The 27,981-nt window shown below is 39.3% G+C and overlaps 3 protein-coding genes across 3 annotated transcripts; 2 read left to right on the forward strand and 1 right to left on the reverse strand.

Annotated features, from left to right (window-relative positions):
• The first annotated feature begins 54 nt into the window (after positions 1 to 54).
• On the forward strand, positions 55 to 4,147 carry LOC111979922 (uncharacterized). The gene is made up of 11 exons (XM_024010614.2): positions 55 to 277; positions 441 to 481; positions 691 to 788; positions 901 to 1,027; positions 1,129 to 1,295; positions 1,424 to 1,575; positions 1,664 to 1,808; positions 1,904 to 1,997; positions 2,117 to 2,195; positions 2,601 to 2,677; positions 2,819 to 4,147. Exons 3-11 carry the CDS (start codon positions 734 to 736, stop codon positions 3,936 to 3,938), a joined length of 2,016 nt encoding a protein of 671 aa, XP_023866382.1. The 5' UTR covers positions 55 to 277; positions 441 to 481; positions 691 to 733; the 3' UTR covers positions 3,939 to 4,147.
• A 5,826-nt stretch (positions 4,148 to 9,973) lies between these two features.
• LOC111981314 (UNC93-like protein MFSD11) lies at positions 9,974 to 18,781 on the reverse strand. The gene is given in 13 exon segments (XM_070449145.1): positions 9,974 to 10,268; positions 13,263 to 13,398; positions 13,532 to 13,706; positions 13,809 to 13,934; positions 14,018 to 14,083; positions 14,248 to 14,324; positions 14,326 to 14,362; positions 14,554 to 14,612; positions 14,724 to 14,820; positions 16,796 to 16,875; positions 17,030 to 17,137; positions 17,298 to 17,353; positions 18,310 to 18,781. Coding segments are annotated over 13 exon segments (1,263 nt in total). The 5' UTR covers positions 18,400 to 18,781; the 3' UTR covers positions 9,974 to 10,112.
• Positions 18,782 to 18,797: 16 nt separating this feature from the next.
• On the forward strand, positions 18,798 to 21,613 carry LOC111981315 (ubiquitin domain-containing protein UBFD1-like). Its single transcript, XM_024012531.2, has 6 exons — positions 18,798 to 18,960; positions 19,760 to 20,047; positions 20,159 to 20,367; positions 20,497 to 20,562; positions 21,296 to 21,401; positions 21,489 to 21,613. The coding sequence occupies exons 1-6, from the start codon at positions 18,945 to 18,947 to the stop codon at positions 21,611 to 21,613; spliced, it is 810 nt and encodes a 269-aa protein (XP_023868299.1). The 5' UTR covers positions 18,798 to 18,944.
• Positions 21,614 to 27,981: the final 6,368 nt, after the last annotated feature.

A 27,981-nucleotide genomic window follows, 5' to 3' on the forward strand; every position in this document is an offset into this window, starting at 1 on the left:
TGCTACCGCCCCCAGGCGGACTGGTAGACCAAAAGTGTCTCAAGCAAAAAGGCAAACATAGTGCAGTAGCTATTGTTTAGATTGGAAACTATGTGGCTCGGTGTTCCATGTATTTATCTGAAACTGGACTTCCCGGCAATAGATCAAGTTGCAAAAAGATTGCAATATTATTAAGTTGTCATTGATGGAATTCGAAGTTGGTAATCAACCATAAAACAAAAACAAAGCGTACGTGCGATATGGTCATACAAGGAAGGGGGCGAACTTCCCATGAAAGGTGTGTCCTATTGGATCTGTAATTTCCAGTAAGCAATTCGTAGTTGTCAAAACAGCAGCTCTTTCTATTTGTGTAAAGTGACAAATGATTGTTACCACTCTAGATCGTATGAAGACTATATACTGTATTATAGATTCATTGTTTTTTGTTTGTTCTTTTAAAGGAATGAGTACGTCCTCAAAATTATAATATATCATTGTGTGGGTGAGTGACTTTCGATTTCCTATATCTCTATGTAATCAAGGGAATGTAGTGGGAAAGTTAGGTCTATTAACAAAAGCAACAACTGCAGACCCACAAAAACCGTATTACTGTATTAATAGTCACTTCTTCACATTTAGCCTACATGTAGCTTATTTTAATGTGCAGGAATTTAAACACTAACAMGAAACATTTTCTCTTTCTGATTTCAGATTGAATTATACTGTGTGGTTTACTCTAAAGTATTCAGCAACAATGTTTKTATTGATTATTATAGTCACAAACTTTGGGACTTTGATAGCTGATGATGGTAAGCAGTCTTTTGTATATAGCCTATAAACATGTAAGTAGATTTAACCACAGTATTTTTGCCTGATCATGATTAACATTTGACAAGCTTTTTGTTTGTTAATTACTTGTAGCAATGAGTGACAGAAATCTTCAATGCTTCAACGATTATGACAAAAGTATGGTTTGTCATTTTACAACTGACAAGTCTAAGTGTGCTGAATACAACATGACATTGAAATTATTGGGCTCACAAAATATGTAAGTATATGATTGTTTAAGTTTTTCTATTGTCGATGTTAATCTCACCAAGAAGTCATATTTCATTTCAAAACTGCATTATTATTCAACTTGTTTCCCAGAGGCCAGAATGATTGTACTTTCAAGGAAAAGGAGAGGTCCAATGATGTTTCCAAATGTGGATGCTCTATTGATCCAATGGTCCTTATTATTGGGGAGGAGTTTAATGCAACACTTTGGAATTCTGGGAAGCGCCTAAATTCCAAAGTCCTCTGTATCAAATGCAGCAGTGAGTTGCATCTACATATGCAGATTACTATTTGGAAATGAATTACTGTTATAAAGAATATTGCATGAAATTAAACCATTCTTTAATTGATTGATATGTCAAACCATCCCTATCATTGTCCTATACAGTAAAACCCAAAACCCCCACCGTTCAAATGGTGAAACCAACAGAAAATGGGAATTTCCTGGTCAAATGGAAGACAAACTACCCTGATGATGCACCGTTTTCTAAGGCCTTGATTGCCGAATTGAGCTACAGAAAGAAAGGAGAAACAGATGAGGTAAAGGAGGGTGATATACAGCATTCCCCCGTTTTCTGTCACATCACAAAGACAACATTTCTTCTAGCCCTTTCCTTTCTTCTTACAGGTGTCCAAAAATGASTCAACAACTTCCCATGAATTACTTGGCAGAGACTTGGAGCCAAACACCATTTATGCTCTGAAGGTCAGAACCTATACTGACATGAGTGGCCGTTTCAGTGACTGGAGTGAAGAGTTGGACTTCACCAACCGTAAGTGATTAAATGAGATTTATCATCCATGGGTTTTCAAACCTTAATTTCACTTTCACCTTGTAGCTCATTGTATATTCTTCTCTGCTCCACAGCTGCATCATCTCGGAAAGTACTCCAGATTGTCATTGCTTTCAGTTCCATTGCTGTTATCATCATTACAAGTGCTTTGTTTTGGTGCAGTGTTAGGTAAGTTGTCCTGACATGTCTGTAGGTGACAGTATGTCTGTTTCCACAAACATTTGTTATCATACAGCTTCATATTGGCCCTATAGGCTTTCAAATCCTCCTATTTCCCCCCTCTGCAGACTCAAAACCAAGTTGTGGGATAATATTCCTAAATGTTCAAACCCAGACCTTTTGTATATGGTTCCAGGAGTACCTAAGGTGAGGCTCTATCTRCAATTATAAACTGGGTGGTTTGAGCCCTGAATGCTGATTGTCTGAAAGCCGTMGTATATCAGAKRGTATACCATGGGTATGACAAAACAAAATTTWAAACTATTTTAGAATAGTTACATTCGTAACTAGTTTAGAATAGCAATAAGGCACCTCAGTGGTTTGTGCTATATGGCCAATATACCACAGCTAAGGGRTTTGTCCAGGCACTCTGCGTTGCGTTGTGCAGAAGAACAGCCCTTAGCCGTGGTATATTGGCCATTTACCAKACCTCCTRAMGCKTTATTGRTTAAATATTCTATGTTTAAATAAACTGTAYACCTTCATTACTTTCATACTGTAATTCCTTCCATTTGTGTATTTGCATTTAGTGATGTTTGTTCTCCACCACAGGTATTGTCTCCTCCCAAAATACCTTTATCCTCCATCTGTGTTGATTCTTCAAAAATGGACACTGAAGGAAAAACATGGTGAGCGTATAGATGCACTATAAACATAGCAAAATGAAAAGGTGTCTTCGGGTTCAGTCCTATTCGCATGGGCAGTCAAGTCCTTGCAATGAAAATAAGCTTTAATTCACTGTAAGTTGCCCGCTTGTCTTTTCTCTTCAGGACAAACCCCTCGATAGTAGATGGGAGCAGTGGAAGAGGTAGTGACTCAGAGCTTGACTCATCATCTTCCCTGAGTTATGCCCACACATGTTCCATGAGCCCGGAGCCTAGTAATGTGCAGATCATTAGCCATCTTCAAGAGGCCCTGAGCAAAGTCTTTCCCAGCCTTGTTCCTTTGGACGGGAATCCTCAGTCATTGCTTTTAGRCCCTCCTATGACAGATGATGGTACACAAATGAACTGCCCTGAGTCAAATAGAGACATRGGTGTGTGTTCATCTGACTACAATCCTCTTCATTTCATGAGTGAGTCTGGAGGCTCTTGTGGGTCATCTTGTTTCAACAATATTACCTACTCCCCCTCAGTGCCCCTCAACTCCATTCAAGAGTTAACAACAAGCAAGACATCCTCATTTCCTACGCAGCCTCTGCTCTTTTGTAACTCCTCCTACCATTCTGGTGAGGCTGAAGTGTTGAAAAATGCCCATCCACAGCTGTTTCTTGGTACTGGTCAACAAGATCTTAACTTGTCCACTAACTGTGCACCCCTTTTGCAAACCGACTTTTCACATCACCTGTGTGATGGCGCCAGTCATGATTCAGAGACTACCACATCAGCAGAGGACACCAGTCTGATCTACGGCTCTAATGACAGCAATGTGTCCAAACCTCACAATGTTATCAGTGTCGTTCCTGGATATCAGAGCTTCAGTGAGGCGGTCGGTAAGGACAATGAGAGAGGAACTGATGCCTTCATGGATGTGCCACTGCCACTTAAYMGTTTCCAGGATGTGGACAGTAGCYYGCCACTGATTTACGATGTGAATCCATGTTACCACAGCCTGCCTGACCCTGGATGCTGCCTCCCCCCGAGTGATGTRGATTATCAGACTTTACAGAGCCTGGGACAAAATAGCCCACATCAGTGGGTTTCAGACAAACTGCTGAACAAGTGTTTGGAGACTGAGATCCCTCAAAGCTCCATGGGGAACATGCCTCTAAATGTCATACCCAACTCACAGGGAGGACAATGTCCGATACCTGGATGTCCCTTTCTTACTGCTTTCTGTTCAGACCAAGCCATGCAAATAGACAATGACAGCTCTTATCATTGTGTGTGATTATACGGTAGACACTTTTGCACTTCACTTTACAATTTCTTTTATTTTGAGGACTTGAGCTCATATATATGTTTTTTTCTATATTATACAAACAGTTTGAATACCATTCTGCCATGAAAATGCTGTGGCCTCATATCCAGAAATTTTGGATGTACAGCTCCTGTAAATAAACATTTGTGTGTGGGAAACTGCAACAGTTAATTTTTGAAGAGATATAACATGTCTTTGCCTTTGCCTCATCTTTCTGAAACATGTTGTTCATCATCTGGGATGTACTTCAGTTGAAATACTGAGCAATAACATCTAGYTTACACATCAAGGTCGTCAAACTAGTCTCCAGCCTCTAAAAGTGACTTCTCTTCTAATGGCTTCCCAAAATAGTCAGACAGTTTCATTGCATCTGATGTTTGATAGGCTAAATAGTGTTAACAGTACAAGCCTCATGCAAACATTGAGGTTGAATTTCTGATGAAAAAAGTGGTTGTCCTACTTTCTTATTCTGCGCTGTTCCTTGAAACAAGTACATTGCAGCTTCCATGGAAATACACGCCCAGAAAGTAGAGCCATCCTCTGATGTCATAGATGTGTTGCGATTCAGGTTAAACAAAAAAATTGGCTTTGTTTAGGGTTATTTTCTGAGGATGAAGTTCATGTTTTTTAGTGTTTATTGTAGAAAACAAATACTTTTTTCTCTTCAAAGCGCTTTCAAATCAAATTTTATTTGCCACATACACATGGTTAGCAGATGTTAATGCGAGTGGAGCGAAATGCTTGTGCTTCTACTTCCGACCATGCAGTAATATCTAACAAGTAATCTAACAATTTCACAACATGTACATATAAATATATGGAAGAGCGATGGCCGAACGGTATAGGCAAGATGCAGTAGATGGTATGGAGTACAGTATATACATTTGAGATGAGTAATGTAGGGTATGTAAACATTATATGAAGTGGCATTGTTTAAAGTGACTAGTGATACATATATTACATCCAATTTTTAATTATTAAAGTGGCTAGAGATTTGAGTCAGTATGTTGGCAGCAGCCACTCAATGTTAGTGATGGCTGTTTAACAGTCTGATGTTGCGCCTTCTTGACCACGCTGTCAGTGTGGGTGAACCATTTCAGTTTGTCCGTGATGTGTACGCCGAGGAACTTCAAACCTTCCACCTTCACTACTGTCCCATCGATGTGGATAGGAGGGTGCTCCCTCTGCTGTTTCCTGAAGTCCACGATCATCTCCTTTGTTTTGTTGACGTTGAGTGTGAGGTTATTTTCCTGACACCATACTCCGAAGGCCCTCACCTCTTCCCTGTAGGCCGTCTCGTCATTGTTGGTTATCAAGCCTACCACTGTAGTGTCGTCTGCAAACTTGATGATTGAGTTGGAGGCGTGCATTGCCACGCAGTGTGATTGCAATTGCGTCGTCTGTGGACCTATTGGGGCGGTAAGCAAATTGGAGTGCGTCTAGGGTGCCAGGTAGGGTGGAGGTGATATGATCCTTGACTAGTCTCTCAAAGCACTTCATGATGACGGTAGTGAGTGCTACAGGGCCATAGTCATTTAGCTCAGTTATCTTAGCTTTCTTGGGAACAGGAACAATGGTGGCCCTCTTGAAGCATATGGGAACAGCACACTGGGATAGGGATTGATTGAATATGTCCTAAACACACCAGCATTTTCTTTTTGTAATCCGTGATTGACTGTAGACCCTGCCACATACATCTCGTGTCTGAGCCGTTGAATTGTGACTCTACTTTTTCTATATATTGATGCTTAGCTTGTTTGATTGCCTTGCGGAGGGAATAGCTACACTGTTTGTATTCGGTCATGTTTCCGGTCGCCTTGCCCTGATTAAAAGCAGTGGTTCGCGCTTTCAGTTTTACGCGAATGCCGCCATCAATCCACGGTTTCTGGTTGGGGAAGGATTTAATATTCGCTGTGGGTACAACATCCCCCATGCACTTGCTAATAAACTCGCTCACCGAATCAGCGTATACATCAATGTTGTTGTTCGACGCTATCCGGAACATATCCCAGTCCACGTGATCGAAGCAATCTTGAAGCGTGGAATCAGATTGGTTGGACCAGCATTGAACAGACCTGAGCACGGGCGTTTCCTGTTTTAGTTTCTGTCTATAGGCTGGGAGCAACAAAATGGAGTCGTGGCCGAAAGGAGGGCGAGGGAGGGCTTTGTATGCGTCGCGCAAATTAGAGTAACAATGATCCAGTATTTTTCCGGCCCGGGTCGCGCATTCGATATGCTGATAAAATTTAGGGAGCCTTGTTTTCAGATTAGCCTTGTTAAAACCCCAAGCTACAATAAATGCAGCCTCAGGATATGTGGTTTCCAGTTTACATAGAGTCCAATGAAGTTATTTCAGGGCCATTGAGGTGTCTGCTAAGGGGGGATATACACGACTGGGATTATAGTCGAAGAGAATTCTCTTGGTAGATAATGCGGTCGGCATTATAAGGAATTCTAGGTCAGGTGAACAAAAGGACTTGAGTTCCTGTATGCTGTTATGATCACACCACGACTCGTTAATCATAAGGCGTACACCCCCGCCCTTCTTCTTACCAGAGAGATGTTTGTTTCTGTCGGCGCGATGCGTGAAGAAACCAGGTGGCTGTACCGACTCTGATAACGTATCCCGAGTGAGCCATGTTTCGTGAAACAGAGAATGTTACATTCTCTGATGTCGCTCTGGTAGCCAACCCTTGCTCGAATTTTGTCTACCTTGTTGTCAAGAGACTGGACATTGGCAAGTAGTATACTCGGGAGCGGTGGGCGATGTGCCCGTCTACGGAGCCTGGCCAGATGACCGCTCCGTCTGCCCCTTCTGTGGCACCTTTGTTTTGAGTCGCCGGCTGGGATCCAATCCATTGTCCTGGGTGGTGGACCAAACAGAGGATACGCTTCGGGAAAGTCGTATTCCTGGTCATAATGTTGGTAAGTTGACGTTGCTCTTATATCCAATAGTTCCTCCCAGCTGTATGTAAAAGACTTAAGATTTCCTGGGGTAACAGTGTAAGAAATAATACATAAAAAAACTAAATACTGCATAGTTTTCTAAGAACACGAAGCGAGGCGGCCATCTCTGTGGGCGCTGGTGAAGCTTGAATAAAGATTACCTGACTAGTGACACACATAGCGATGGTTTATCATGCAGAAAATTGTGAGGCGTTTGCCACAGTTTAACCATCAATAATAGTATACGGTTGGAATGACTGAGGCATTCAGCATAATTTCTTTCATGGTATTGTGGCGATTTTGTGACAGGCTGTTTTTGAACAAAGGCCAAGATAGAAGTGTGGAGACACCGGAGGGGATGGTGAAAGGCCATTTTCACAGAGCCACAGGTCTGCTATGCCAACTTGTCATGCTTATATTGAGCAAGCACGCAGGAATGCATGGTGGCATTCACAGCTATGTCATACTTCGAATGCTTTGGACAGGACGTGCAAGTGATGGAAATGACTTTTCACAGGCTTGAAAAATTGAATTTTGTTGAGGATTAAAAGGCAGCTCAAAGGTTGTCTTGAAAATGTGAATTTATTGAAATATTCTGTCATGGGCACCACTTTCTGTTATTGCCATTTAATAGCTCAAATACCTATGTACTTCTCTGTGTTGCAGGCACGTTAAGCTTCAGTCCAGTTAGTGTTAGAAATACCAGGTGAGGGCTTGTAGATTCCAATAAGTAATGCACATTTCAGGACTTATACCACACATTCTTCTTTATGTTTGTATGCAAAGGATCAAGTTGCACAATTGACAAAAAAATAGCACAAATGAAGAACACTTTAGGATTCTGATTATAATGCAATCAATACTCAATTACCTGTGAAGTACTGTGGAACCTCTGGTGCCCTCACTGGTCCAGTCCTTCTCTAAGGTCGTCGTCCACCTGTATGATTTATGGGCCCTGCTCTTGAACCTTGCTTGGAGAACAAATGAACTGCAGTGATGTCACATCTTCCTGCCAGTGATCAACATTAATGTCCTTTTTAGAGGGAGAAAATATACATCACTTTTATGGAGTACTAACAATGAAATCACTTTTATCCGGTTCTTTTTAGCTTTCTATCTAAATTGTTGCAAGTGTAATGTTGGACATAGATGCATTTTAAGGGGAGTAATGGAAAATATTTTAGGCTGAAAGTCTGCATCACCTTTAATATGTACCCAGTGGTGTAAAGTACTTAAGTAAAAATACTTTAAAGCACTACTTAAGTAGTTTTCTGAGGTATCTGTAGTTTACTATTTATATTTTTTGTCAACTTTTACTCCACTACATTCCTAAAGAAAATAATGTATTTTCTACTCCATATTCATTACATTTTGAATGCTTAGCAGGACAGGAAAATTGTCTAATTCACGCGCTTAAAAAGAAAATCCCTGGTCATCCCTACTGCATCTGATCTGGCGGACTCACTAAACACAAATGCTTTGTTTGTAAATTATGTCTGAGTGTTGGAGTGTGCCCCTGGCTAACCATACATTTAAAAAGCAAGAAAATTGTTCCGTCTGGTTTTCTTAATACAAGGAATTTGAAATGGTTATACTTTTATTTTGATAGCTAAATATATTATAGAAATTACATTTACTTTTGATACTTAAGTATATTTAAAACCAAAATACTTTTCTACTTTTACTCAAGTAGGATTTTACTGGGTGACTTTCACTTGAGTCATTTTATATTAAGGAATCTTTACTTTTACTCAAGTATGACAATTCGGTACTTTTTTCACCAATGTATGTATCACACATTGTATATGACGTACAGTACCAGAAAGAACTTGCAATAGAAAACAGCACACGCAATCTATTGCCATGGTCAGAAAAAAAGAGAAGTGCATTATCATGAGGATGCAAATGTCTCTGCTTGGACTGAGATAACATATCCGTTTCCTGCATATTAGAAAAGGAGAATCGCAACAGTATAGGTGCTACCTGACAGTCTTTAGAAAGGAATAGTTGAAATAGGAGTTTAATTAGAGTGCTTTATATTGTATGATCAACGTTACTGTTACCTTCATTCTGATCTAAATTGATGCCTACAGTTGTAWTTTAGCACCATCTCCTGAGCATAATGTGTATTGCACGTTGTTGTCCCACACAATAACCTCTGATATTTATTGAATGTGCAATCTAGAACTTCAATTCCCAGTAAAAATGAAAGTGTTGCACTTGCCCAGTGACGTTTACCAACACTTTGGGAGACACAAACCGAAGAAGCACAAGTAAGCGCACCTGTTGGTTTCAATTTTTAAAAATCTGATTGTGTTTGTTCCTTCTCGTTGCCACAGAGGACTCATAAAGTAGGTTACTTTAACCAATTTTTTTTTTTTAAAGTTTACAATAGACATTTGCTTTATTTATAAACAGATACAAGCAACCAAAACATTAACAGGCACTTAGTATGCATGACTGACAACATTTTGAAGTGTAAAATGTAAAATATTGAAAAGAAATGGAAGTAAAAGGATACCATAAATGTTAATGCATATAGATGTATTTTTTAACTACTCTACTACTACAAAATAAGTTGTACAGTAATTGTATTATTACAAGGCAATATTGTTTTTTTTAATCACTGGATAGCTCTTGTAAGCTTTGGCATGGTGGATGTTGAGAATTGTTATAGACTAAATTTGAATTGTTTTGTCTATCTATACACATTTCAACACAGCATTAAATTTGCCGGTATACATCAATATCGTTTCCCGTAGCTAGCGTGTTTTTGTCACTAATAACATATTTTCTGAAACTGTAAGATCATTATATAAGCCTCAATATTAACATTTCTTCTGTTTAGTATGCATCTTAAATTCTAACAAACATCTAAAAACAATTCCATCACGTTATGAAATGTATGATGTATTATAACACTACCACAGAATTTGCAACAATGAGACTCTTAAATAACAACCCTGAGAGCAATGCATAAAGACAGCTAATACATCAGGTGAGTGGTTACGACTTATATTACACATACACAATCCTATTGGAAAAGGTTAAAAATGACATTTACTCATGATATAATTAGTGTGTTGTGCAAGATAAGTTAAAGCTAAGACATTGAAGGTGCAAAGTATCTTTCCTGTTAAAAAACCTAGAAATGTAAGTCTGACATACATGACTGTGCCAGTGTTGAAATGACAGGTCCTAATACTCTTGTTGTAGGTCTACAGAGAAGTTCTGTATTCTTTCCACCATGAAGAAGCAGAGTGTTCCAGTGAAACCCAGGATGACCATAACGAGCAGTTGCCATGTCAACAGCAAGTAGCCACTGTAGAAGAAGGCAACTGCTGCAAAAATGGACTGGCAAAGGAAAGAAGAAAACAATAACTTGTTGAAAGTAATACAAAGAGTTGACTTTGTGTTACTACTCTGTCACAGTAATGTATGAATTGTGTCTTCAAGATTGTGAGTTCTTACAGAATACTAATGTAATAAAAGAATTGGTACATACAGCTATAAAATAACAATAATGCATGTTTGTGTGGCTAAATAGACCGCCACAAGAAGGCCTTCAATCGTCCTTCACTCTAGTTATTCTTAACAGTATAACCAACAAGGATATTACTTACCAGTCAAAAGTTTTAGAACACTACTCATTCAAGGTTTTTGCTTCATTTTTACTATTTTCTACAATTGTAGATGAAATAGTGAAGACAATCAAAACTATGAAATAACACACATATGGAATCTTGTAGTAACCAAAAAAAGTGTTAAACAAATCCAAAATTATTTTATATTTAAGATTCTTCAAAATTAGCCACCCTTTTCCCTGGTGGAACAGCTTGGCACCACTCTTTGGCCATTGCTCTCAACCAGAGCTCACCTAGGAATGGCTTTTCAAACAGTCTTGAGGAAGTTCTCACATATGCTGAGCACGTTTGTGCTGCTTTTCCTCACTCTGCGGGTTGACTATCCCAAACCATCTCATTGGGTCTGAGTTCGGGGGATTGTTGCAGGCCAGGTCATCTGATTAGCACTTTATCCACTCCTCCTTCTTGTAGAATAGCACTTACCACAGCTGAAAGGTGTGTTGGTCATTGTCCTGTTGAAAAAACCCAATATAGTTGGACTAAGCGCAAACAAGATGGGATGGCTGTGTACCGCTGCCAGAATCTGTGGTAGGCCCATGATGGTTTAAGTGAGCCTTGATTCTAAATAAATCCACAGACAGTGTAACCAGCAAAGGCACCCCCACACCATAACACCTCCACCTCCATGTTTATCGAATGGAAATGACACATGCGGCGATCAATCCGTTCACCCACACCGCGTCCTCCCAAAGACACGGCTGGTTATGGAACCACAAAAATCTTCCAATCTTGGGACCAGACCCAAAGGACCACAACTTCTCAAACTGTCCTGAATGTCTCACTAAAATGCTCATGTTTCTTGGCCCAAGCAAGTCTCTTCTTATTTATTGGTGGTCCTTTAGTGTTCTTTCTTCGCAGCAATTCGACCATGAAGACCTGATTCACAGTCTCCTCGAACTGTTGATGTTGAGGTGTCTGTTACTTGAACTCTGAAGCATTTATTTGGGCTGCAATTTTCTGAGGCTGGTAACTCTAATGAACTTATCCTCTGCAGCAGAGGTAACTCTGGATCTTAAGTTCTGTGGCGGTCCTCATGAGAGCCAGTTCATCATAGCGCTTGATGATTTTTGCGACTGCAGTTGAAGCAACTTTCAAAGTTCTTGAAATGTTCCGTATTGATGACCTTCATGTCTTAAAGTAATGATGGACAGTCGTTTCTCTTTTGAGCTGTCTTGCCATAATATGGACTTGGTCTTTTTACCAAATAGGGCTATCTTCTGTATACCCCCCCCCCCCCCCACCACCTTATCACAACACAACTGATTGGCTCAAACACATTAAGAAGGAAAGAAATTCCACAAATTAACCTCTTAAGAAGGCAAACCTGTTAATTGAAATGCATTCCAGGTGACTACCTCATAAAACTAGTTGAGAGAATGCCAAGTGTGTGCAAAGCTCTCATCAATGCAAAGGGTGGCTATTTGAAGAATCTCACATATAAAATATATATGTTGATTTGTTTAACACTTTTTTGGTTACTAAACTCAGTATGGCTGGTGGCATTGTCATGCTGGTGGGTCATGTCAGGGTGAGCCTCCAGGAAGGGTACCACATGAAGGAGGAGGATGTCTTCCCTGTAACGCACAGCGTTGAGATTGCCTGCAATGACAACAAGCTCAGTCCGATGAATCTCCAATTCGAACTCGCTCCAGAGTACAGGCCTCGGTGTAACGCTCATTCCTTCGACGATAAACGTGAATCCAACCATCACCCCTGGTGAGATAAAACCGCGACTCGTCAGTGAAGAGCACTTTTTGCCAGTCTTGTCTGGTCCAGCGATGGTGGGTTTGTGCCCATAGGCGGCGCTGTTGCCGGTGATGTCTGGTGAGGAACTGCCTTACAATAGGCCTACAAGCCCTCAGTCCGGCCTCTCTCGTCCTATTGCGGGCAGTCTGAGCACTGATGGAGGGATTATGCGTTCCTGGTGTAACTCGGGCAGTTGTTATTGTCATCCTGTGCCTGTCCCGCAGGTGTGATGTTCGGATGTACCGATCCTGTGCAGGTGTTGTTACACGTGGTCTGCCACTGCGAGCATGATCAGCTGTCCGTCCTGTCTCCCTGTAGCGCTGTCTTAGACATCTCACAGTACGGACATTGCAATTTATTTCCCTGACCACATCTGCAGTCCTCATGCCTCCTTGCAGCATGCCTAAAGTACGTTCACGCAGATGAGCAGGGACCATGGGCATCTTTCTTTTGGTGTTTTTCAGTCAGTAGAAAGGCCTCTTTAGTGTCCTAAGTTTTCATAACTGTGACCTTAATTGCCTACTGTCTGCAAGCTGTTAGTGTCTTAACAACCGCTCCACAGGTGCATGTTCATTAATTGTTTATGGTTCATTGAACAAGCATGGGAAACAGTTTTTAAACCCTTTACAACCCGTTTTTACAAATTATCTTTGAAAGATAGGGACGTTTCTTTTTTTGCTGAGATTACATGATTCCATATGTATTATTTCATAGTTGAGATGCCTTCTCTATTATTCTACAATGTAGAAAATAGTTTAAAAATATTTTAAAATCCTTGAATGAGTAGGTGTTCTAAAACTTTTGACCGGTAGTGTACATCGGCCTACGCATACCTAAACAGCCATAAGTTATTAATCAACTATACTGCAATGAACTACACCCAGCGCACCACAGTATCAATTGCTGGTACATATGMTTMAGTAAACYATCAGCTGTATCAAGCTCTCTCAGGGGTTACCTGGATGAATTTGAAGATGGCAAAAGCAGGCGCGCTTTGCTCAGCATAAACACGCCCCAAGATGCTGTACAGTTGAGTGTTGAAACAGCTGTCACCGAGTCCAAGCAGGAAACTACACAGCAATGCGATGGAGATACTAGGAAACAGATAGGAGACGCTCAACTGTGAGGGGGTTACAACAGGTCGTTTTCAACTGACATGATTTCTGATTAATATAAAAACAATATACAGCCCTGCTTTAATTGTTTTGTTTTATATTAAAACAATACCTTGGTGTCAGATATGGCTTGTTCAGTGTGCTAGTTTTTAAAACCACAGGGGCATCATCTGGGATGTTGAGGTAGATCAAGTAAAAGGCAACAAAATGGACGACCATCCCCAGGAAGACCACAGATGTCCMTCTGAAGCGGTTGTTCTTACATACTAGTCCAAAGACYCCTCCACCTGACAAATCACATCAGATTACTGTCAKACTAGTTCCTTGTTAGATTGTAACACCAACATAAGAGTGATGGGTAAAAGTTACACTGGGCAACACAAACCTACCAACTATCTCTCCAATCCCCARCACYATTCCAGAGATCCCAATCAAGCCTTTAGCTGCCGCTCCAAACTCTGTTGTTGCCCCGATACATGTCCCATACACACCACTGTAGAAAGATAGCTCCAGACCTACGATGACAACACACTGCTAAAAACACTATTCCTCTGAGGGAAATGTCTGGACTTTTGGTTGTGCAGTACAATCTACTTACCACTGTATGCCATGCAACAGCTCAGGAGCAATATGGTTTTGGTTTTGAGCAGTTGCAGGATTGTCTCTGAAGAGAAGGAAACACACAAGGAATTGCTTTGGATGACTAACATGATAGTAAAACAGTGAAACAACATAGACAAGGTAACGGAGGTGTCCTTTAACCCAAAGGAATAGATCAATGATTGATTGTATAATAACAAATGTGCCTGTGAAGCTACATTAACTTACTGAATTCTGACTTTGCATCTTGTACTGCAGAGTTGGCTCTTTGCTTATACCCTGTCTCTTATACACATCTAGATGTGTATAAGAGACAGGATAAAGATAGTCTTTCTGCTCCTATCTGAGAGGGACATCAAGAACAAAGGAAACAGTGTCAAACAGAGAACACACACCATTACTAAGTAGGGCAACAATATTGGAAGGGTATGAGTCATAACCTTAATGAAAACAAAGATGCAATTGCAAGTTTTCATTAATGTTAGCTCTATTTTCTCCATATTTTCCCATTGGATGATCTTCACATGCACATACCTGATATTTCTATCCTTCCATTCCAATCAAAATAAATGTAAAGATTGCCAAATAACATGCTGAAAAAGAAAACAATGTGTTACAATTACACCTTCTGCTCTAGGTCACCAAATAATGGAAATGACTGCCATTATTATGTACCCTACCATTAAAATATACTATTAATATACCTGCACTGTAAAAGGGCCCAAAACATCCCTGTGTTCCTATTGATGGTGGAAGCATCGGAGTTCTCCACAAGGAAGTGTCCTTGAGCTGTCCAAAGCACTGATGAAAGGGATACAAAGAGTAAGTGAGAGAGGCTGATTAGGAAMTGCAGATGTAKTGAATAGAGATGGTTGCTATTTGATGACATTTGAATTGATCAAAATGCATTATCGGGGAACTATTCAGGGAAAATGTGTCTATTTTATTTGGCACAAACTAACATTATCAAACAATTCGCTTCATCTGCCCTAAGAATTCTCATTTAYCTCTCCCATTTGTAAAATGRTTGCTTTGCTTGCGATCAGAGATAATGAACATAACCCCGGCATTTCCCTTTTATGTAAATCATTAACAAGCTCCATTTCAGACATCATAACCATGGTAACCTTTGTCCAAAGCTCAGCAACTGACAAGACAGACTCAATACTCTTTAACATGCATCCAGGTCATGTGCTCCTTCTTGATTTGATCTGCCATACCCATATTGATAACTGTTTATAATACTGTGTAATTACTATGGCATTTGATCTACTTACAATTTACAAATCATTATTCCGAAAACAAAAAAATGGGTACATCTCAATTTACAAATGTGTTAGGAATTAATGGCATGTATAAGAGAATAGCAAACTCCAGAGGCATGTAGAGAATTTTGGATTGGATTAGGCATATGCACAAAGAGGTGAAATATACACTACGTGACCAGGAGTATGTGGACACCAACTCGTCGAACATTTCTTTCCAAAATCATGGGCATTAATATGGAGTTGATCCTTCCTTTGCTGCTATAACAGCCTCCACTCTTCTGGGAAGGCTTTCCAATAGATGTTGGGACATTGCTGCGGGGACTTGCTTCCATTCATCCACAAGAGTGAGGTTGGGCGCAATTAGGCCTGGCTCACAGTCAGCATTCCAATTCATCCCAAAGGTGTTCATTGCGGTTGAGGTCAGGGCTCTGTGCAGGCCAGTCAAGTTCTTCCACACCGATCTCAATAAACCATTTCTGTATGGACCTCGCTTTGTGCACTGGGGAATTTTCATGCTGAAATAGGAAAGTGCCTTCCCCAAACTGTTGCCACAAAGTTGGAGGCACAGAAATGTCATTGTATGATGTAGCGTTAAGATTTCTCTTCAAGTAAAGGGTCTAGCCAGAAACATGAAAAACAGCCCCAGACCATTATTCCTCCTCCACCAAACTTTACACTATGCATTCGGGCAGGTAGTGTTCTCCCGGCATCCGCCAAACCCAGATMCYTCCYTCAGACTGTCATATGGTGACGCGTGATTAATCACTCCAGAGAACTRYTTTCCACTGCTCRAGAGTCCAARGGCAGCYAGCTTTACWCCACTCCAGCCMACACTTGGCATTGCARATGGTGATCTTAGGCTTGTGTGCAGCTGCTCGGCCATGGAAACCCATTTCATGAAGCTCCRGAKMKWCAGTTKTTGTGCTGATGTTGCWACCAGAGTTTGGAACTCGGTAGTGAGTGTTGCAAGCAAGGACAGATGATTTTTAATGACTACGTGCTTCAGCACTCGGCGGTCACGTTCTGTGAGCTTGTGTGTCCTACCACTTCACGGCTTAGCAGTTGTTTCTCCTAGATGTTTCCACTTCACAATAACAGCACTTACAGTTGACCGGGGCAGCTCTAGCAGTGCAGACATTTGACAAACTAACTTGTTGGAAAAGTTGAATCCTATGACGGTGCCACGTTGAAAGTCACTGAGCTCTCAGTAAGATGATTCTATTGCCAATGTTTTGCTATGGAGATTGCATGGCTGTGTGCTCAACTTTATACACCTGTCAGCAACGGGTGTGGCTGAAATAGACAGATCTACTAATTTGAAGGGGTGTCCACATACAGTCCTTTGTAATATAGTGTATATGACTTTATACCAAACTGTCATGTAAATCATGACAGTTCAATGTAATTTGTGCCAATATGTAATGATGTGAAGGATTCTGTATATTCTGTAGTAATGTTAACCAGATAGCAGAGGGAACAAAGGAGAGATCCCATGAAACCGGACTTACTGGCTGCTCCTATGCCGATTAGTACTGAGGTGAAGTAAAAGGACCATGTTGATGGGGTGATGAATACAGCTACGTAACCACTATGGAAAAGAATGGAACCATAACAAACAACAGCACGTGACCTTGTTATAACTAGACAACTACTTCAGACAGAAATATCAATCAACTACTGATCTGCAAATAGATAATGAATGGGGGGGGGGGGGTTATTCCTTTAGAATTCTTGATACTCACCTGTAAAGAATTCCACTGAAAAACATTGTAAACTGTGGTCCAATTATTGCAACAACAGTTGGAGCTAACAAATTTGAAAACGAAAAAATTCCATAGATGATTCCAAGGCTGTTGTACAAGGACAGAAAGAAAACAGTACAGAGGAAAAAGTTTAGTGTCTGGTATAAGGGTCAATGATTCTGAAAGATGCACATTATCTCCCCCACTCATTTCGCTGGGATAATGTGGTTTTCCAATATTTAGCCTATGGTAACACCATCCAACTCACCTGTGATAACCACTTCCAGTGAAGGTATCATTGTCCAGGCTTTTAACTATGGTTTGCTTTAAAATAGAGGAGAAATGGGATATTAATGTGAATCATATGAACATAGAAAATATGTTCTCAAATATTGCTGCCACCACTACCAATGTGCCCTGTGGAGATTGACCTTTACATTTATTAATTTCAGGAATTCCTTTGGCATGACAATTTATTGACTGATGAAGAAATTGGAAACACAAGATGCGCCTGACCCAGGACTCCAACAATGCACCACTGACAAGGCTGCTGAGGACATCATGTGAGCTGGAAGATGCACAGGAAAATAAACTGATGCAATTTATCATGGGGTAAAAGTTCTTAAACTTGAGAGTCAAAGGCAATGGACTTGAAAAAAGCAAAGCATGACTGCAAAATGACAACAATTCAAATTTTATTGGTCGCATTCACATATTTAGCAGATGTTATTGCGGGTGTTGCGAAATGCTTGCGTTGCTAACTCCAGCAGTGCAGTAATACCTAACATTTCACACAGATCTAAAAGTAACAGAATGGAATTAAGAAATATATAAATATTGATGTACCATGAATTATAAACAATTATAACATGTCTAATGTAACCACTTTTAAGATATCAAACAGCTACCAAATGTACATAGCAGTTATCAATGGGTAACGGTCCATTGTCTCAAGTGAAATTGACTATTTAGCAAACAAAACAACTGATCAGTCAATATATTACAAACATGTCAAATGACAACACATATTATATTTCTGATTAATTCGAGTATGTAGCCTACATGACATGTAATTTGAAGGGGAGAGGTCAAACAGCTGTCAATTTCAGATAAATTAGCTAGTTAGGAAGTTGCTGGTATCTGAAATATCATTGGGTAGGTGTGAATTTTCTCCAGTGATATTGACTCTAGCAAACAAAACAAATTACCAGTCAATATAGTTTGAATAGGCAACGACTTCAGCTTAGGTCACACAAGTGAAAGTGTGTTCTTTGACTTACTTCAATGTTTCCACAGGTGGTGAAAGCAGTGAAAATGAACAGAAATCCTAGTCCCAGAATGACAACGTTGTAAATCCTGAGGTCTGCCATGATTATATTATTCTTGTACCACCTAGATGTCCCAGGTCGCTACACAGCACTCAATGCAATGAGATAAGATTATTCCAATAGTTACACTTCTTGCGTCGACCAGACATTTCTGAGATGGCTAAGCAAATACAAAACACATAGAATCTAGCTAGAGACACCCACGCCTTTGTTGGACAAGCACTTTTCGGCTACTCTTCTTCAAAAGTCCATATGGTAACTTTTCTTCCGCACGCACTCTCTGTCAATAAGTTATCAGCACGAGCCAATTCAGCATAACCCTACCATTAGCACATTTGGTAGATTGTTGTAGTTAGTAGGCTATGTATCTAATAGCTAGCAAGCGAAGTTCCTCGTGATCGCATATAATACGACCAGGCTTTATGTCCTTGTTGTGGGGGGGACAAATGCCAAATGATTTTCATTAGAAACCAAGCAAACAGTTGAGATTTATCAAACGCTTTACAGGCAATGGAAGCCCCGTAGGACCAATACACGTCAGCGCGTTCGTTTCCCAGCAGTCTCACATCATATTGTACACAATCATCATGGCGACCCAGGATGGTAGGTATTGAAAGAAATATAATGCTATGCTTGCCACATATCTATGCGGTGCAATTTATCAATTTTCAATTCATTAATTTGGGAATTTAATCGTATTTCTGGTGTTGGTGCAAATTGAACATGTCAATTGGATTTGAAATCATATTTTCTTCATAATCCAAGGTTCGCCCGGTTATCCTGGTCACTGGCTAGCTGCTAGCCAACCATATTTAGCTAGATAACGTTAGCTCTTTCGATTTTGTTACATAGCCAAAATAACTAGAGCTACTGTTACATAAGTTGTAATTTGATTCTAGAAACCTAGGACAAGTGTAATAGTTGTAGCTATCGCTATGTTATTTTGTAGCTATCAACCCTAGCTATATTAGGCATTTATAAGCTAACAAGTTATGTTAACTAGCTAGCCAACTCTATCTGACTGCAAATGTAGCTTGGATGTGTCAGCTAACTTAGCTAGCATGACTAGGTAGCTAGCAAGTTAGCGCTATTTGCAAATAAGCTACAGTAGCTCGCTAAGAGCCACGTGAGATGTCAGATTTAGCTAACGTAGCTAAACGACCCACAGAATACCAAATAGGTCAACCAGCCAGTTGCTTGCTGCTGCTTTGTCATAACAAACGAGCTGCATGAAGTCATTCTTGCTAGTTATTACTTGGCTGAGAAGACCTAATGTGACAAACTATTCCCAAACATTGAGTTTTGACCAACTCTATGGTGTTGACATAGCTGTGCCTGGCTGATAATTCTTGTGGAGTTGAGATTTCTCAGCTAAGCTATGCCTTTCATAATCCTTTCATAGGAAATGAAGAAGTCGTAATGGAAACTGAAGCCACTTTGAAAGAGCCACAACCACTGTGTGAAAATGTTGGCGAAGGGAATGCTGAAGTATCGGAAACTGTGTCTCGGACAGATAATGCAGGGGAAAGCTCTTCAACTCAGGACCCTACTGTCAGCAATGGAGATGACAGTGATGAAGGAAAGGAGATGGTGGATCTAAAGATTATTTGGAACAAGAATAAGTATGATCTCAAAATTCCTTTAGATGGCACTGGAGCCAAACTGAAAGAGCGAATCCATTCACTCACTGGTAAGTAGTTGTTTAGGCTTGCGTACTAACTACTTGGATATGTATAACAGTCACAGTGTTGATTAATGTCTCTCAACCACTCTCTCTTTTTCTCTCTCTCTATGTTAATAGGTCTTCCACCTGCTATGCAGAAAGTGATGTACAAGGGACTGCTACCAGAAGATAAGACGCTACGTGAAATTAAAGTTACAAATGGTGCAAAAATAATGGTGGTTGGATCTACAATAAATGATGTACTAGCTGTAAATACTCCAAAAGAGGTTATTCAGCAGGAAGTTAAAGCTGAAGAAAACAAAAAGGAACCTTTGTGTCGGCAAAAAGTAGGACTTTTCAACGTCTTTTGATTTCCATATTTGTAAATAAACAACTTKTTTGRCCAAGGTATYGTCACYGGTTATGATATTTTTTATTCAYCTGTGAACTTAAAATAATAATGTATTGAATTTCAGCAACACAGAAAGGTGTTGGACAAAGGCAAACCAGAGGACATAATGCCATCTGTTAAAGGAACAAAGGTGAGTATTTTCAACAAAACCCTAATGATGGTTGGGAAAGTATGCTTGTAATGGTTGTTTTACACTGAGTATACCAAGCATTAGGAACACCTTCTTAATATTGTTGCAGCCCCCTGTCCCTTGCCCCCAGAACAGCCTCAATTCTTTGGGGAATGGACTCTACAAGGTGTGCACAGGGATGCTGGCCCATGTTGACTACAATGATTCCCACAGTTGTCAGGTTGGCTAGATGTCCTTTGGGTAGTGGAATATTCTTGATACACATGGGAAACTGAGTGAAAAACCCAGCAGCGTTGCAGTTCTTTACACAAACCGGTGCGCCTGGCACCTACTACCATACCCTGTTCAAAGGCACTTAAATATTTTGTCTTGCCTATTCACCCTCTGAATGGCACACATACACAATCCATTTCTCAATTGTCTCAAGGCATAAGAATCCTTCTTTAATCTGTCTCCTCCCTTTTATCTACACTGAATGAAGTGGATTTAACAAATTACATCATTAAGGGATCATAGCTTTCACATGGATTCACCTGGTCAGTCTATGTCATGGAAAAAGCAGGTATTCCTAATGTTTTGTATACTCAGTGTATATTGCCCTGTTTATGTATTTTTCTTCGAAATTTCCACTGGAACACTGTATCACAGTCAGGAGCTTGGAGATGGGTCGTTGTGAATTACTTCCTTGTTCTTCCACTAATGACCAGCAAGTGATCTCTCATTTGTTACACAGGAACGCTTACCAACAGTGCCTTTAGCCGGAATGTACAACAAATCTGGTGGAAAAGTTCGTCTCACCTTCAAACTGGAACAAGATCAACTGTGGATTGGAACTAAGGGTGAGATGACCCCCTGGTTTAGTTGGATTTTGTATAAGGAAAAAGTGTTATGGCACTCACCAATTATCTGTGTATATTCTCCTACAGAGAGGACAGAGAAAATCCCAATGGGCTCCATCAAACATGTGGTGACTGAACCCATTGAAGGCCATGAGGATTATCACATGATGGTAACACGTTTCCTTACTACAAAATCTTGCAAAAGCAGATGACGCTGATGTAATGTATGTTTTTTCCACCTAAACAACACAACATTATCAATTTAATCTTCGTTATTGTCAACAATAGCTATCTTTATGTCAATTTATTCCTCTCATTCCACTTGCCTAAGCATATCAGTTGGTTTCCCAACAGGGCCCTCTCACTTTAGTTGCCAAGTCACTTATTGATATTTATGCATCAAATACTCTACAGTCCTTGAAATGATCAAGTATGTGTACTAATGTAGCCTCTCATTATTGACACGTGAAAAACTGTGATCTAGAACAGAACATAAAAATGAGATCTGCACACCAACATTCAGCAATCCTAAGGAACTAACATGAGCATATTAGAGAAGCAAAAACTGAGTGCACAATGGAAATTCATTTATTGGGTTTCAAGTGCACTCATGAGCATTCAATCATATTCCTTAGCCCAGTTCATCATAATTCTATTGAGCCAACCCCAAGGGGAAAAAACCCAATAAAACTAAAATACAGAAGATTGCTTGCATTCTCAGTTATTCTTAAAGTAATAAAATGTATTAAGGAAAAAAAAGAACAAAGGACTAGTATGGTGTAGCCTCATTCTCTGGATCAACACAAACAAATTTGCCAAAGTTGAATACAGTTTGTAATGTCTCAAGATATTGGTTTACTTGTAGATCATGATAAAACATAACAGAAATTATTGAAACATCTAATGGAATTGAAGATTCCCTCAGCAGAAATAGATCACTATATAACAAAGTAGTAGAAACTTACTCATGTAAGTTTTGTATTTATAATCATAATTATAGTTGAGGGGGATTTCTGTTGATTATTTAAAAAAAAGATGTGCTGCTGTGTATGTGTGGATAGTCTCACAGATGATTCGAATATGTTTCTATTAAGCATCAGGCCAACATGAGCATTACTGCAATCCAGTGTCATGCTATCATGAGATCTCTGTCACATGCAAAGGGAATTAGTATAATCACATGGTTTAGATCAGGGATGGCAACTGATGGGGCCACAAAAAATCTGAACTCATCATGAGGCTGCAGTTTGCTCGTGATTCCCCTCCCCATCACCACATTAGCAGCCTCCCTCTTGACAGTGGATATTATGTCATTCTTTTCTTTATTTTTTAGTACGGTTCTACACATTTTGCCATGTATAGAGAAAATGTTGCTGTTTTAAAGCAATTTGCTGCAATTCTACACAGTTTGTCATGTTTTCAGAGACAAGATCTTGCAATTATATAACACTTTTAATATAATTCTTAAAAATTTGCAATTGGGCAAAGAGGAGAACTTGCTGTTTTACAGCTAATTTCCTGTAATTCTACACATTTTGCCATAGGGACAGAGAAAATGTTTTTAAAATATATCTGAGTAAACTGACTAACAAAATCAATGGGGGCCTCCCGGATGTAAATCGGCCATGATTACTAAGTTTAGATAATGTAGCTGGCCGCTAGACTAATTACCAATCTAATTTATTTTGCTAAATGGCTATGTGAGTGACTATCAGTGACTGACATAGCAAAGAAAAAATAAACTCAACCAAATGTAAATTCACCTGTTTTCTTACTTCTAACTTGCAACAGCAACTTGAGACACCCACTGAGTTAAAAATTTAAAAAATACATTTGATCCGAGGCCCATCCCTGAGAGATGCACTATGCTGTTCCTACAAGAGAGCCACCATGTCACACTTACATTCTTGTTTGATAGCAAATTCAACTGCCGTGGGTATAATTTTTCAGAAATGCAAAGCCTTAATGTATTACATATACAGATAAGAACCAAACTGCAACATTCAACATATTTTATTTAAAATATTAATAAATATACAAATATAAAAACATATGAAGTCCAAGTCTTGCATTGCCAATGCCATTCATTCATTCCAAAGCCTAAAAATGTATTTTTTCAAATCTGCAAAAAATATACAGACGCTTTAAAAGACAATAACTGAAATAAGTGTTTTTGGACTGACGTGTAGTGATATTAACTGGTTATACCTTTGCTAGAATAAGGTCATCAACTGAGCAGATACTGAACTAAATGTCAATTAAGCAACCAGCTATAAAGAGCATATCAGTTTTTCTGGCATTAAAAAAACATATCATATTGCAACCATCTCTGGAGTTGTCAAGAAACCGTCAATTTAAACATTGTACTTGACATACAATTATGTGCTAAAATGATAATATTATCAAGTTACAGTTGTTATAATAATACTTCCGTTTCCAGTCTATGAATAATGAGTACTTTTATTGAACATCGACATGGCTAGAGAAAGACCTTTAACCCATGGCTCCAAGTTTCCATAAAGATCATCACCATTTGGAATACTCTAGTAATTTTAGTACATTTTGCTGCTCTCAATGGGTTATTTTATCTTCTCCTTGTTTATACTCCTCAACCTATATAATATAAAAAATTCACCTAACTGGTCAACAAATGCATCCAGTATGTCTTACACATTTTTCATAATAATGGTTAAATCTGATTGCGGCAAACAGCCCTCTCTTGTCAGTATAATTTGACATCATACAGGCTGGTTTAATGGCTCTTTCAAACTACCAAACATTGTAATTAGAATCTCTGAAACATGGTCAATGATTTTGTTATATTAGCTATACAGTAGTTAATCAATATACAGAAGAAATATATAAACGCAACATGCAACAATTTCAAAGATTTACTGAGTTACAGTTCATATATTGAAATAAATTCAAGATTTCACATGACTGGAATACAGATATGCATCTGTTATACTTAAAAGCTGACTATGACCTCAGGATCTCGTCACTATCTCTCATTCAATTGCCATCGATAGAATCAATTTTTTTTGCTGTCTGTAGCTTAATGCTGCCAATACCATAACCCCCGCCACCATGTTCACTCTGTCACAACGTTACATGCTCAGCAAACCGCTCGCCAACACGACAACCATTACCTACGGTCTGCTGCCTTGAGCCGGTTCATTAGTACGCATGTACAGACGAAATTCCTCAACTTTGGGCTAATACTTAAATGGATTACAATGAAAATTAAACAAGCGATATCTGGCAACAGCTCTGGTGGACATTTCTGCAGTCAGCATGCCAATTGCACCCTCCCTCACAAAATTTGAGACTTGTGGCATTGTGTTGTGTGACAAAACTGCACATTTTAAAGTGGGTTTTAATGTCCAAAGCACAAGTGCACTTGTGTAATGATCATCTTGTTTAACAAGCTTCTTTGATATGCCACACCTGTCAGGTGGATTGATTATCTTGTCACCAGAGAAATGCTACTAACAGGGATGTAAAAAATATGTGCACAAAATTTGAGAAAGAAATATTATTGTGTGTTGGAAAATTTCTGAGATATTATTTCAGCCCAAGAAACATGGGACAAACACTTTACATGTTGCGCTTATATTTTTTCTGTGTAGTTAAAAAATGTCCCCCAAACCACTACAGGCAGCAGTGTTAGCACACTTATTCAGCAACCAATGTTTGCCTAACTATGTGTACCATAATCCATTATCAACAGTCTCCCTCATCTGTTATAAGTCCAAAAGCTCAAAAAAAGGTAGATATGAGTGTTGGACATCTTTCTTTTTACAGGCACAAGAGTACCATCCAAATTGCCACGTTACAAACCTCATATGTTTCCTAGGTTAGAACGCCGTACCAGGTTTTTTTCATGTGTTATGGAAGAAAAGCTACAACAATTTTGAGCATGTTGATTTCCTCAGGTAAACCAAGAAAAAAAATACATTAACTGATTGTCAGTACAAAGGAAATGTACTTCTGTTCATGTTATTAATATATGGGTAATACTTAAAGTAGTTTATTGAGCTTCACTGCTTGAAATGTAAAGGAAAAATAAAATTGTTTACATTTATATGTTTTGTAATTCTCTAGAATAGAAATGGTCTCAGTGGATGCCGTAGGCTAGGGACATTTCTTATGCCTTGTCCTGTAGAGATCATGCACACTGAAAGGTGAATCTAATCAGTATTTCAAAAAATTGTAAGACTTTCACCATAAAGATATGCAGGTTAATATGAGACAGTAGAGCAGTGAAGTTCTAAATGGTAACATCCAACATGAAATAGTAAAAAGTTTAACATTAGAATGCAACATGTTTTAAACAGGTGTTTGTCACTGGTTTCCACCATAAAATGTTTAGGGCGCGGTCGGGTCAGAAGTGACCTCATGAAACCTTTCCATCTCGTCACCTGACAGGACACACCCTTGTAATTTCTTAAACACCAAAATAATGTATTGCAGATTCAGATTTGATGCCATGAAAGTCTACAGTAGCTACATCTGGCTTGACTAGTTTGAAAGGCACAAGTTTACCAAATGGAATGCTCAAGTGTTTATTTTTAAACACTCATCAGACCACCATCTTTTCACATGATAAATGGAAAAACGACAGCCCAATGTCTGTTTTGTATGTGACTGTTTCAGCATGAGGTGTTTACCATTGCACATTTTGTTATGGGACTGCACAAGCTCAATATAGTGTTACACACGCCTCTTGGAGGGAACGCAACACCCTGCTACACTCAATTCCCCGTGGAGTGAAAAGAGTATGGATTGCAGGTCATACTCTTTCACTCCACGGGGAATTAAGTGTATTCATGCTCCATTCTATTCATGCTCCATGGGTCCTAAATCATGTTCTCTGGTACTGTAACTTGAGTTTCAGTGTCACATTCTTGTGTGACGTTCACAACCTGCAGGTGTTGTTCATAGTTTTATAAAGTACAAGAACTTGGTAACCTGTAATCACATACTTAACAACCCTCATACAAATAGGGTCTTTGCAATGCATTGTTTCTCTCACCAAGAGTAATGCATTTTTTCTCTTCACCACAGGAAATGCTTGTTGATTGTGTTTCTTGATCCAGTTTGTTCAAGTTAATACCTATAATTGTCATCCACAATCACATTGTTTTCATTTCAAGAACCTACTGGAACTTAGTGTACTGTACACYTTACCRACACATTACTTTGGATTMACGTAGTTTTCTATTTACTTATAAGTTCCCAGTATATTTGTCACAGAATGCCCCTTGAAACCCCCCATGTTAACCACACTAAACCACCTTTGGCAAAAGAAGGCAAAGAAGATTAGCAGAAAAATGGCATGTCAATAATGAGCAGTAAAGCAGTGTCAATTCAAAGAGATGTTGGCTCTCTATTTATTATGTAGAGTAGAAGCTGAAGACGAACACTCAACAAATGTTAATGAGGTACATATTAAGAGATCATCAACTTAGAAAAATGTTAAGAAAGTCACACAATCTATAATATTCCTAGATGTTCTGTTTATTACATGACTGAACCAATGTTTTGGCACAGAGTGCCTTCGGCAGTGTCATAAATGTTCAGTCATACAATCAAATAAAAACTAGGCTTTATAGAGTGTGCACATTTCTTTATTTTTGGCCTTGTGTTTGTTTCATATAAATATACTCTAGCCTAGAGAGAAAAGAGATGCTGTGTTGTTGGATCAATATTTACATAATTTTATTGACATATTACAAATTAATTATCATTTTATTGTATCATACTGTATTCACAGAGTGTACAAAACATTAGGAACACCTTCCTAATATTAAGTTGCACCCCCTTTTGCCCTCAGAATAGCCTCAATTCGTCAGGGCATGGACTCTACAAGGTGTTGAAAGCATTCCATAGGGATGCTGGCCCATTTTGACTCCAATGCTTCCCACAGTTGTGTCAAGTTAGCTAGATGTCCTTTCGGTGGTGGACCATTCTTGATACATACCGGAAACTGTTGAGCATGAAAAACCCAGCAGCGTTGCAGTTCTTGACAAACTCAAACCGGTGCCTGGCACCTACTACAATACCCCATTCAAAGGCACTTAAATATTTTGTCTTGCCCACCCTCTGAATGGCACACATACACAATCCATGTCTCAATTGTTTCAAGGCTTAAAAATACTTCCTTAACATGTCTCCTCCCCTTCATCTACACACTGATTGACAAGTGACATCAATAAGGGATCATAGCTTTCACCTGGATTCACCTGGTCAGTCTATGTCATTAAAAAAGCAGGTGTTCCTAATGTTTTGTACACTCAGTGTACATGTATGCAAAAACATGTACGGGAATAATTACTTTTTGAATCCTTTTGTCAGTTTATTTATCCAGATTTGTATAACTTTTATTGGTATAGCTTGTTTGTCAACTTTGGTTGTCCTTAAATCCAAGTGACATCTCATCTTAATCTGTGTTTTATGTTGGGTTGCGTGTTGTGCACACCTTCCCCACCCTTTTTGAGATATGTTTCTGGTGGGTGTCTCATATGTCACTCACTTATCCATTCTCGCTCAGTGGTACCTCACATCGTCAGCCAGTCAG

The sequence above is a fragment of the Salvelinus sp. IW2-2015 genome, linkage group LG20 (assembly GCF_002910315.2).
Source record: "Salvelinus sp. IW2-2015 linkage group LG20, ASM291031v2, whole genome shotgun sequence".
Taxonomy (NCBI): domain Eukaryota; kingdom Metazoa; phylum Chordata; class Actinopteri; order Salmoniformes; family Salmonidae; genus Salvelinus; species Salvelinus sp. IW2-2015.